This window comes from Ursus americanus, chromosome 5, assembly GCF_024610735.1.
Source record: "Ursus americanus isolate L20-20 chromosome 5, mUrsAme1.1.p, whole genome shotgun sequence".
In the NCBI taxonomy this organism is placed as follows: Eukaryota; Metazoa; Chordata; class Mammalia; order Carnivora; family Ursidae; genus Ursus; species Ursus americanus.
The window spans coordinates 29,600,357-29,612,968 of NC_142131.1; the positions used below are offsets into that span (position 1 = coordinate 29,600,357).

Consider the following 12,612-nt stretch of genomic DNA (forward strand, 5'->3'; position numbering starts at 1 on the left):
GACCCCTCACACTACAGAGGTAGAAGGACCAACAGCACGTGTAACAAGCAAGCAAACGGTACAGCAGGTTCGAAGCAGTAAGTGCCACCTTCAAGCAGGAGGGAGGGTGAGCAGCAGCCGGACCGGGCACCGACTGCAGCACTCAGGCCAGTAGGCCTCACTCACACAGTATCAGAGGCAAACAAGGAAGAAAACAAAAAGGAAGCCAAGCTGCTCTCTGAAGGGCATGTATTCTTAGCAGAAGGAATGGTTCTATTGGCCCCTACAGTGGGACGTGTGCCTGAGGTATTCAAAGAACTATAAAGAAGCCCGTGTGACAGAGGGGAGGGTGAGAGGGAAAGTCTAGCTCACAGCAGAGGGTTACATCAAGGTAAGGCCATTTCAGCAACTTAAAGTAGATTTCGCATGAGAGCTCACACAACTGACTCAAAGGGACAAACTCTCTTCATCAGGTCTTGTTATTTTCCCGTAGTGCTGACGCTTTGACATCTAGAGCCTTCTGACCCTGCGGAGACTGTGCCTCTGAGCGTTGGTCAATTTGTAGAGGTAGCAGAAGACTTGCCTAGGAAAGCACCCTTCAAAGGCAAACCAATCCAAAGCCCACACTCCTACCACATTTTTTGGTCATGCTTCAACGCATGGAACCACTCTCCACCTGCCCTCATCACTCCAGGGCCAAGTACTGAACAACTAAGGACAACGGTTATACGCCAGATTGCCCTGCAATGCTTCATACCAGCCAAGCCTGCTTACCCTCCCTTACCCATTCCTTCCCACAGAAGTCGGGGGGAGGCTCTTGCCCCTATTTTCCCCTTGCTCTCTCTGCCTCCTGACCAACCCTGGTGCTGTGTGTGTGGTCCTTCATGGCAAGGCACGGGCCCTCCACTGAGTGACAGACTCTTTAATCATAGTCCTTTCCTGATCTGTTGGCCTCACCGTACCTGAATATTAAAATCTACATTTTAGAACAGGACTATTTATATTATAAAAGCACTCAGAGGATTTCTTTGGGTAGTTTTTAAAATTCTTCCCATTTAAGGATGATGTGTGGAACTTTTAAATTACCATACTGTACACCTGAAACTAATCTAACACTGTATGTTAACTACCTGGAATTAAAGTAAAAATTCTAAAAATAATATTCTTCCCGTCTATTTAAAAAAAAAAATCAGAAAAAACTAGTTTTCAATAATTAAACTCCAAAGTGAAAAATCTACAGGAATAAGAATATATACATTTTGGGGTAGAGTACTATAGTAATTGCCTTTTTTTGGATGTAACCAGGCTCTGACTCTCCATCCTTATCTCCCAGCACAGCTGGGCTGATGATACTCTGTTTACAGAAATTTGGAATTTGAACAAAAGAGACACAAAGGCTGGGAACCTCATGAGACCTGCGGCTCGGTAATAGTAGAGACAATAAAAAGCCTTCAGCTCCTACTGCGAATGTACTCAGAGATGGCTCACTGCCACAGCTTCTCAACTCCGTCTTGAAATCTATGAAGGAAAAAAACTGCACGAATATGTTTAATTCATTTATTTACTTGGTAGTCTAAGGCCGCTCTCACTTGTAACCAAAGAACAAAACCAAGAAGACCTTATTAAGCACTACAGTCCCTCACTGTATTTAACCTTCTACAGAGCAGTACTTCGTCTGTCAGAGATGGCCATTTTTAAATATTTATTGGCCATTCAGAGGCAAATCTCTAAATTTCAGAAAATATACTTTAAAAAATCAGTTTTAAAGCATATAAATCAATTTGATTTGTGAAGAATAAAGGTAACGGACTCTCTTTATTTGCTCTAATACGCAGACCATTCATTCAATGAGTATGTACTGATGATCTATCAGATAAGACCTGGGGGTAAAACGCTGACAGGCATGGACATAGTCTAGTTTCTGCCCCTAGGAAGCAAGCAGGTCGGACAGTCGGGTAAAGATAAACACAATAAATACACTAGTGAGTGGTGACCACACCAGGTCACGGACACGACGCTTGGACAAGAATCTAGGTACAGGGGAACGGGCAGAAGGAAACAATTTTGTTACATCAACTTAACTGCACTGCCATAAACACAACCAAAGAGGAGAAAATCTTATCTGGGGTGAAGCCTGGGACAAGGAGGCGACACCTTCCTTCTGGAACAGAGCTGGGTCTACTTGGGTCCTGTCCAGGATCAGAACACAAGTACAGGCAATCCTTGCTTCACGTGGTAGGGCTAGACTCTAAAAACCACCACAAAAGGCAATCTTAAACAATGGCAAAAATGACTGTCCTAGGACCTTAGAAATTTTTTCCAAACATGAAAACTTTCTGTTGGTTATAACTGTATGAAATCAAGTAAAACATTTTTTCAGGATGCTGTAAACTAAAGCATTAGAAACTCTGAAAACTAAAATATTTTCTTTTTAAAAAGAACTAAGAGTAGCTTCAACAGTGTATGCCTTCTCCAAATTGGAGAAATTAAGGATACAGAGTGCAAGCATCTTTTCTATGGCTTGGTGTATTATAAAGCCCTAAGCCTGGGTCAACTCCAATGTTCTAGCCAATATTTTGTCCGCCCTACTTTCAGTGCCATGAAATATCCGCCTGAGTTCCATTAACATATAGTTTTCTACTTCCTCGGTGACGTTTCATTCTTTTCACCGCAAGCACTTGCTGATTTTGACCATCACTGCAAGCTGAGCTGCTCCGGCTGCAGATGGAGAATCCCTCCACGTGACGGCATGCACATCCTCACGGCCAGCTCTCTCTCCTCTAACCTCATTTAGTCAACCTCAACTTCCCTCTGGCATTATTACTTTGCATTTCTTTGATGCACTTTCATCTCTGTTGGCTACTTCCTTCCCTCTTTTGATGATCTATTCGAGTGTAATGCCATGTAAGAGACCAGACGGCAACAGCTACACACTTCGCTGTCTGTGCTTGAACGGAAGAACAGGTGGGCAAAGACCAGTCATGAAGACTTGGAAAAAGGTGATGTGATTGGTTACTGATGGGGCTACACATCGGTCACTACCATCGTGGTATGTGGACTCAGGCGCAAGCAACAGAATCCGTATTTACTGCAATTGCTCAGTTAGAACCCCAATGTAATTGCCATCTAAAACATGTTGTGGGGATCTGGCATCACTTAACTCTGAAATCTGTACATATTAAAACTGTACAAAGCAAGGGCTACCTCTACTGCTTTTCAAATATAACTCCAGGGACCCCAAATTCCAAGGCCCCTCTCTTCCTGCAGAGAGAGTACTACCTAAAGATTATTAGAGCCACGGTGTTTTATCCATCTCTCCATCCTAGCTAGAGTGATGAAGTAAGGGCTGATCCAGGGCAGGGCTAAGAGAATCCAGTGCAGTGGTCTGGTGTGAGCAGCTGCAGAGGGGTAACACAGACCACAGGTAATTAGGGTGTGGGTGGGGGGTGTCCCAGTGGCAATGACAAGAACAGAGGCCAGGGCTCTCTGGACTCCTCTGAGACAAAGCGACTCTGGGGGTGATCCATCACCCCCCATTCCACAGATGGGAACAACACGTTCCCAAAGCCAAGCATCAGCGGAGCTGGGCCCCCATCTCCCAGCCCCCGCTTCAGTGAGCTTGCCATAGCTCCAGGGGATGTTCTCTTGCTCTGGGGGAAACCCTCATAACCTTTCCTTTGACAAGTTTAATCCACAATAGTATCTTTGAGGAGAGCAATAATCGGTCTAGGATAGTCAAATTGGAATGTGACTATTTTCTCTGGTGAAGGCTACTTATGAAAAACATGAAGATAAAACTAACTTCTCAACCTGAAGAACATAAACGTTCATTATCAGTATTTTTTTTATCAGTAAGAAGGCCTCGACACATTTCCCCGTGTATTCCCAATGTCTGCTATTATGCATCGATTTTCAAGATACTTGGTTTGGCTTTAAGCAAATCTTGCTAACAAACAGCTTCTAGAATAGATCACATGTATAGATTATAGTAGTTGTACCCACACATTAAACCATTGTCAATGGGGGCGGGGGTTCAGTAGGAGCAAATGGTTTGAAAACTTTCTTTAAATGTCCCTAGAAAAGTGATGCTAATAGCAGTTATAGTTTGATGAGCATTTAAGGGCCGCCATTATACCGAAAGTACTTTAAACACAGGATCTTATTCAATAACCCTTTAACAATTCTTGGAGGTGTGAATTATCCCCATTTGTAAATCTGGAAACAAAGGGTTGGAGTGGATAAGAGCCTCCCCTACAGCCACACAACTATCAGTATATGAACTGCAGCCTCACTCCACCGGCTGCGTAATCACGTTACTTTTTGTTTGTTTTGTTTTTACCCCCTCAAATACGGGACCAAAATTCCTACCACCTCTGTAGTTCCATGTAGGTGGCGGGGCTGGCTGGAAGCTAGGACTTGGCGGTAAAGGAGAGACAGGATGGGGATATGTAAGGATAGCTCCCCATGAGGCCACCTGAGCTCTAATAACAGTTCCAGACAATCTGTATCCGTCTAACATGGAAGAGTAAAATTTTAAAGCTAAGTACTGCCTTGGTAGGAAAAGCTTAGGCCACAGTTCTGAGTATCATTTGCAAATCCAGTTGAAAAGTCCAGTTGGAGTGGCAGGAGAGGGGAGGACGGCACTCTAAGCAGAAACACGTCAATTCTACACACTCAACAAGTAAATATCCTCGAGGCATTGAAGAAAAGTCCACTTCATTTTGAAATGTCAATATGAATCTATTGCCTCATAACATTTCCCCTACTTTTAACTTTCTTGCTGAGACTGGAAAACAGGACTTTTACTGTGAGGCACAGCCACTCACCCAGGAGAGATGTCCTCTATGATACCATGCTGTACTTTTCTCCAACACCCTCCCCATTCCCCCTCTCACGCTGCTCCTGCCAGCTCACTGAGGGTGAGCGGAGCCCCATGTTCCATGTCCTGACACGGGAGCAAGTTCCCCCTAGTGAACTTAGAAATGCACTCTCAAAAGCAACCCTATCCTCAAGTATTCTTATCAACACGTACCTTCCAAGCCCTAAGGACCCTGGCTGATGTAGCTGACTAATACTTTCAGCATGCCACTGCACTCACAACAGGTATTTTTTGTCAAGTCAGGGGAAAACAAAAATCAAATACAAAGGCGCTAGGACATAGGATTTTTCTATGACAGTTGCAGTATCAGTAGCAGAAGCACAAAAACACTTAACTAGGTGTCACTGTCCCTGCAGTTGGAGTGTTACAAATACCGCAACTGACTGAGCAGACCTGTCGGGGTGGTCAGGGAGCGCTGTGCAGCCTCTCTTCCGTTGCGGCCCCTATTACGGAGCCTTGAACATACAGGTGCTCTGTCCAATGTTTTTGGATGGATCCACAGAACTACATTTCAACACGACCAAGTAGGAATGGCATCCTTAGTTCTAAGGTGAGCTTGCGATCTTTTTAAAAACATTATTCTTTCCCTCACTCAGAGAGGGACTGTTGACCACTTGCATCTGCTGTCATTTGGGGCCAAACTCATGTGATGCGAATCAGGCAGGGTACACAGTAGCTCTAGAAAGATTCCAGGTCTTGCACTGGGTGAGGAGTTCAAGTATTCATTTTGTTATTTCATAGCTTATGCATACAGGCTAACAATAAATCCAAAAGTATGGACAACTGTTTTTCAGTAATGGAGTATAGTAGAGCTGTTAATGGGAATTCAAATTCTACCAAGGACTAGATCACATTTGGTAGGACAGAATACAGTATCTGTTATAAAATTTGACTGGCAAGCATGCATATTAAAATATTACTTAAGGGTAACCAACAAAAAGAAAAACAACCACCACCCAAGTTTAAAACAAAAAATTCTGAAAACTGCCAATTTGACATAAAGCAGAAATATAAAGAAAAATGTTAAGATAGCAAATATAAGACTAATTTTATCAGTATTCACACTCGATGTAACCAGACTGAATTCACTTATTAGAAGACAAAAAATAGATTTTGGAAAAATAAAAGCTATGTGCTGCTTATAGTAGGCATATTTAATATAAAGTTATAAAGCAAAACTGAAAATGAATAGCAAAAACATACCAGAAAAAATGAACCAAGAAAGGCTGGTGTGGCAACTTACCAACAGATACAACAATGTAAGGCAAAAGTTTAAAAAGACACCTCATAATAAAAGGGATGGTCACCAGGAATATATAATAATCAAGAATAAACAGTAACACCAGACTCATCATCAAGTATTAGCAGATACTGATAACATAGCCATTGCCATAGAAACTGAAAAAAATTAGTCAAAAAATTAAAATATAGTTTGAATAGCATAATTGGTAAGGCTGAATTACTTCAAGTATGTAGAATCTCCTATTCAAATAGAGAAACATCTTTAAAAGCTTTCTGTTGAATATTAATTTCAAAATTGGTTACATTATTGCCCAAACAAGTTGCAACAAAGAATCAGTAACAAAGGCATCAAATGCAATGGAGGATTATATAGTCTTTTCAACAAGTGAAGCTAGAACTAGACATCAATAGGAGGATAAAATATGAGCTTTTAGCTCCTTATCATTCCATATCCCAAAATGAACTTGAGATTGATTATATATCTAAAATTGTTAAACAGTAGTTTCTAGGAAAAAAAAAATAACCCTAAGAAATTATCTTCTCAACCTGGGAGTAGGTAAAGATTCTTAGAATACAGCAAGCAATAACCATCAAAGAAAGGATTAATTAGGTTACATCAAAATTAAATTTTGCTCAAAAGCCAAAGTTAAGAAAATTTATAGAAGAACCAGATTGGAAGAAAATATTCTCAAAATCTGACAAAGGGCTTGTGAAAAGAGTAAATGAAGAACCACAATTCAGTAATGTTTTAAAAGTCAATCCAATTAAAAATAAAGAGACTTAAACATTCACAAAAGATAAAAGAATGGCCAATAAGTCAATAAAGTGCTCAACATTATTAGTTATGGAGGAATGCAAATTTAATTCACAAGATAAATGGCTAAAATTAAAAGACTGAAACACCAATTATTACCAAGGATTTGGAGTAACCAGAACTCTCATATTGCTTGTAGGAGTATAAAACATTAACAGCCCATTTGATAGGACATATGGAAGTCCCTTAAAAAACTAAATACATCATTGTTTTGGAGTTTCTAGCAAAACAACTAGGCTAGTAAAATGAAATAAAACTTATTCAAATTGGAAAGGAAGAATTAATGGCATGACTTTATATATAGATAATTCTAAAGAATACACAAAAAAGTCTAAGAGCTAATAAAGGAACTCAGCAAGGTTGCAAGATACAACATAAATAAACAAAAATAGTGTTTCTATATACTAGCAATGAATAACCCAGTAACTAAATTAAGGAAATGATTCCATTTGCCACAGAATCAAAAAAAAAAAAAGTAGTTTAGGAATAATAACCAAGTGTCAAAGACAGACACTGAACACTAGAAAACATTATTGAAAGAAGAAAATTCAAAGAAAGGTAAAAACCTCTGTATTAACAAATTGGGAGACAAAACTGCTAACAGGGTAATACTTGCAAAATTAATTTATAGACTTAATGCAATCACTTAGGGGACTCACACTTTGAAGCACAGCAATCAAGAAATAGGGCAGACATATACACCAATGGAAGAGAAGTGAGAATCCAGAGATAAACCTTCACAGTTATGGTCAGTTGATTTTTGACAAACATGCCAAGACAATTCAACAGGAAAAGAATATTCTTTTTAACAAATGATGCTGCGACAACTCAACATCCACATGTGGAAGAATGGAGCCCTATCTCACACCATATCCAAACAGTAACTGAAAACGGACCATAGAGCTAAATGTGGGAGCTAAAACTCCTTGAAGAAAACAAAGCAGTGTATCTTTGTGATCTTACATTAGGGAATAGACGCTTACGTAAGACAACACATGATGTTGAATAAAGAAAAACTTCCTAATGGTGCCTGTAGCTTGATGCCTTTCAAATAAATCTTAAAAATACCCCCAAACTAATTATGAATGGACACACACATATGTAGAATAAGTACACAGACACCTAGCATAATAAATTTCCAAGTACTGGTTACTTCTAAGGGGGGGGGGGATTTCGGGGTGGGGGGGAGGGCAGGAGGATAATTAAGGGTAATGTTTCTGAAAAAACAAAAAACAAAACTTCAAATAGAAAAAGTATACTGTTAATATTTGATGAACGTCATACGGCTATACCCATGTACCTTTATGAATATTTGAAATACTTTACGATTTGACAAATTACATCTTTTTTTTAAAGGAAAAAGACATCCTTATCATGATCATTAATTTCCAGTACAGCACAGGGCAAAAATTAAGGTAAATTAAACTAATTGATCTAAAACTCCATTAATCACAAGAAATATTCAGGAAATTGCTTTGGGAATAAACACTATTATTAGATCCTTTGTCATTGCCTTTATTCAAAATGGAGAACAAAGTACATGCCCCCAGAATAACTGGAATTTTCCACTTGTTTGTATTCTATACAAATAGTTGTGGCTTAGGTTTATTTTAGTAAATTCTTTTTTCCCCCTCTACTCCTAAATTTGTTTTCATCAAATTTTCCCAAGCTTGAATTTCTTCCTTTTGTTTTTTTCCTTTCCCTAGATTTGTATTTCTTTTCCTAAGCAACAATAAAACATTATTTTCTTTTCCATTTGCTCATAAATCAAACAGTACATTTCCTTGTTTGGTTTTTCACTTTCAACTACATGTTGGGTTGCTTACATTTTTTTCTGCATATTCACTTTTCCCAAGTACAAGACATGCTTCCAGGTGTTAACAAGCTACCTTTTTACAGGGAGAAGGCTCACTGATACAGGCCCATCAGGAAGATGGGTATGCAACAGGGATTTAACAATAATCACTTTTCACTTAAAAGGGTACAAACCCCTCCAGGCCTGTTTCTCTGAAGGGTCCATTGGATGCTGAGGGCTGTAGAGAGGACAATTGTCACGTTGCTGCCATTATTACAGTGAGGTGAATCCCACAGGCACCCAGCCTTCTCTTCCTAGAGCCAGCCCCCTCCGTGTTACAGAGTCTAGACCACTGCCTGGCTCAAGTCACAGGGGACAAGAAGGGGGAGTCTCCTGTCATCTTTTTGACCCAGCCAACAGCAGTTGTCATTACAGAGACGGTCCACTGCCAAGCAGTCTCCTGGGCACTCAATACAATTTCATTTAACCCATCATTCCCCAAGCGAGAGGGCAATTATCTCTACTTTACCGACAGGACACTGGGTGGAGAAGTCAAGCAATACAAGCGAGATCCCACAGCTTTGTCACCTGGCTGGAAGAGCCAAGGTTCACATCCAACCGTGGCTCGTGGCAAGTGCCCTGCCGTCTGCCACCCACAGCTTCTTCACTCTCCAGCTACTGCAGGGTGTGGAGTAGACCAGTTTTCTGGTGCAAGAGTTGCTCTCCCTCCCAACCACGCACCCTACCTACTGTATTTATGCTCACGACAAGTCAATGTTTAAGTCCTCAAGGAAACAGTTTGATTCGTCAAGCATGGCATTAACAGAAACAAGCATTTCCACAGAGGCATCGGTACACAGGAGTTCTGTACGCACAGGCGGGTTCGCAGGGGCAAGGCTGGCTACCTGCTGGAGTACGGACAGCGCCCCTCCGAGGGTGCTCCTCTAACCACGTGCTCCCGAAACAAAGCCCCACGCATAACGCAGGCCTACCTGAATAGGATCCTGCGTCAGTCTCATGGGCCCAATGCGCACCTCCGCAGATGAGACCTGCTAAAGAAACGACACCACGTGAGATGTGCCACGTCGAACTACAAGAACTGACCGGTTCTTCCTTGCTTAGCATACTACATGACGCTGCTTTGCAGACATGAACTACAAGGATCCAACTTACTGACACAGAGACCGTTTATAAAACACATACAGCATGATCCTGGTTTCGGGTAAGAATACATACATTTATATGCATTGAAAATGTCCTGGAGGATAGCCAATACTAAGTAGTGGATTTCAGGTTGTTTTTACTTCGAGTACATGGATTTTTATAATAAGCAAGTACTGCTTTATGGGAGAAAAACCCATCATTACTTTCTGCACACCTACTATGTGTTCAGCACCGTGCTAGACAGTTTTTATTCAAACATCCCCAGTAAAGCTTTTTCTCAAATGTGAAAGCTAAAACATGTGAAGAGCTGCTCTTCTATTTACTTAATTTTCTTATCTTCATGCTTTTGTATGAGGCATACCCATGTTTACCATGAATAAAGTCATTTGAATTGCACTTCCTCCAATAATCCGAGCAAGCCCATACCATGACTGCAGAGGCCAACCGTGCCCCACGACTCAGTCCAGGAATGAGCTTAGGTGTTCAGTGGCCAACAGCATCTAACTGCCTTCAGCTCCGAGCACAGAACAAATATTTGTCAGTAATAGCTTTGTTTGGATTTCTAGAAGTGACTCTTACTAGGCAACTCTATGGAGGCTCTTGACCTCACCTCCAAGGATCTAATTTTGTTTTTCTCCAAGAGGAAGCAGTCAGTTTGCACCACTTGGAAGCTTATCCTGCGTTCTACACACGAGTTTGGCCCCTGTCAGTCAGACGGTACACCTTCAGCAAGCATAGAAAGTCACAGGACTGGAGATAACTCAAGAATGAGTCAAGGGCCAGAGGAGGCATTTATCAGTGAACAAAAGCAGAACTTCAAGTTACGATTTTGAAAACTAAAAATTTCCCTTTCTCCTTTCTTCCCTTTTCTCTGTGCTTAATTCCTGGTGGGCATGGTGTGAATCTTCTCCAAAACATGACTGAATGGATGACATTTTTTTCCTCTTTTAGGTTAATCCCTCAACCCTGGCTTCACTGCGCGAGGCCATGATGCTGGGGGCTCTGCCTCTGACCAACCCAGACAGCATACAACTCAAGTCCTCCAGTGACTGCTCAGCAGAGGCTATTGGTCTTCTGTGCTGGGCTCTGCTGGGTGAGGCAGCCTCCAGACAGTGGGCCCTTTTAGGAGGCCTGGCACAATTCATACCGACTTGGGGCCTCGAGTCCCTGAGCCCGTGGACCAGTGACGAGTTCTTTCAGTGTTTTACTGCTGTCTTCAGGCAGAAGAACACGTGATCCTATGCTTCTTTCCTTCAAACAAAACCATATCCAGCCAAGTGTTCTTGCTGACACCAGCACCCAGCACATAAGCACAGCCTCAAGAATGATTCCACAGAAAAACCAGCAGTACCTGCCTCCTGTGTCACCGGCACTCAGCACCCCAACCAGCACCCCGGCTCTACTATAGTGTTTATTTCTCTGAAACAGACATGGTCCTGCAAAAGCAGTGTAACTGCCAGAATTTTACTAAAAAGTTCATAATTAAGAAGTGAAACCAATTTGATACAGTAAGATCAAGTTGACTGATTATCTAGGGCATGTTTTCATGGTCCCTGTGATCGCTCTTGGGTTCACTGCACCCACCACACACCTAAATCCCGTCCAGTAAGGCTATAGGTTTTCTCCAGCAAAACTGGCTCCCCAAGGGGTCATCCAGGGGAAGGAAAAACAACAACAAAAAAAAATCAATGAAATATGTAGTATAAAGTTTAAAAGGAATAAAATAAAAAGTGACTCACTTTGGAAGGCTAAGGAACAGGGGGAAGGATCCCTGCTAGAAGGGCACAGACCACCCAAAAAACAATTCACTCTTAACCACTACTTTTCTGTCTAACTTCGTAAATAACCAAGATGTGCACAAAGTAATTATATAGGTACTTGGTGTGTGTGTGTTCGTGTTGATTGAGAGCTCACAATACTTTCCTGATGAAATCTCTCTAAAACAAATACCGTGAAACAGTGTAATGACTATTGGCACACAAATGGTTGGATTCTCTTAAAGAAAATAATTCTCATTATTGCCTCCTATCCATTTAGGCCCATAGGATCCTACTGTATTTCAGTTTTTTATGTAACTGAATTTAGACAGGACCAAGGTCGAGTCACTTTTTATGTAGGTCTCTTGGTGGGATAAAAGCCCTGAAAGGCAGCATTTATGGGTCTTTATTATCAACATTAAAAAGGAAGTCAATTCCATTTTCCTTATATGTAAGGAAATAATGACTAATTTGGAGTAATTCTGAAATAACGTCCTTGCATTGTTGACAACACTGGGAAATCTCTTCAACGATGAGCATTTTTTGTCATGCATTTTATGTCTTTAGAAAACATGATCTTTTTGTTGGAACTATCAAGGAAGCTCAGCATGTTAGCTTCCCAGGAACTGTGAAGCTCTGAAGAAAGAGGAAGAGGAGCTCTGATGGGAGGAGAAATACCTTCCGAATCGCTTCTGATCACAATTCAGAAGAAGGGGGAAGAAAAAACCCTGAAGTTTATTACCTCATTGGTATGTGGTAAAATTTTTCAGGTACTTTTCTTATTTTTAGGATGTAAATATTACTCTTTTTTAATTTTTGAGCTAATAAGGAAACAGGCCCAGAGTTGGGAAGATGGTGAAAAACTGACATGTTAAAACTTCTATCACAGGTTAGATACTGCGGTAGAATCTTAACATATATTTTCTCATTTAAATCTCAAAATTCATGTCATTATTTTAGCTCTGAATTAGAATAGGCTCAA

At 41.0% G+C, this 12,612-nt stretch overlaps 1 protein-coding gene across 7 annotated transcripts in view; it reads right to left on the reverse strand.

Moving 5' to 3' along the window:
• Positions 1-12,612, reverse strand: part of PDE8B (phosphodiesterase 8B) — a 248,116-nt gene that overhangs the window by 111,909 nt on the left and 123,595 nt on the right. For 4 of the 7 annotated variants that reach the window (XM_045796422.2, XM_087862050.1, XM_045796420.2 and 1 more), the window contains exon 2: positions 9,702-9,761. In XM_045796422.2, the coding sequence (XP_045652378.2) occupies positions 9,702-9,761 (60 nt within the window). The remainder of the gene's footprint in view (positions 1-9,701; positions 9,762-12,612) is intronic. The other 3 variants (XM_045796423.2, XM_045796421.2, XM_087862052.1) reach the window with 1 other exon arrangement.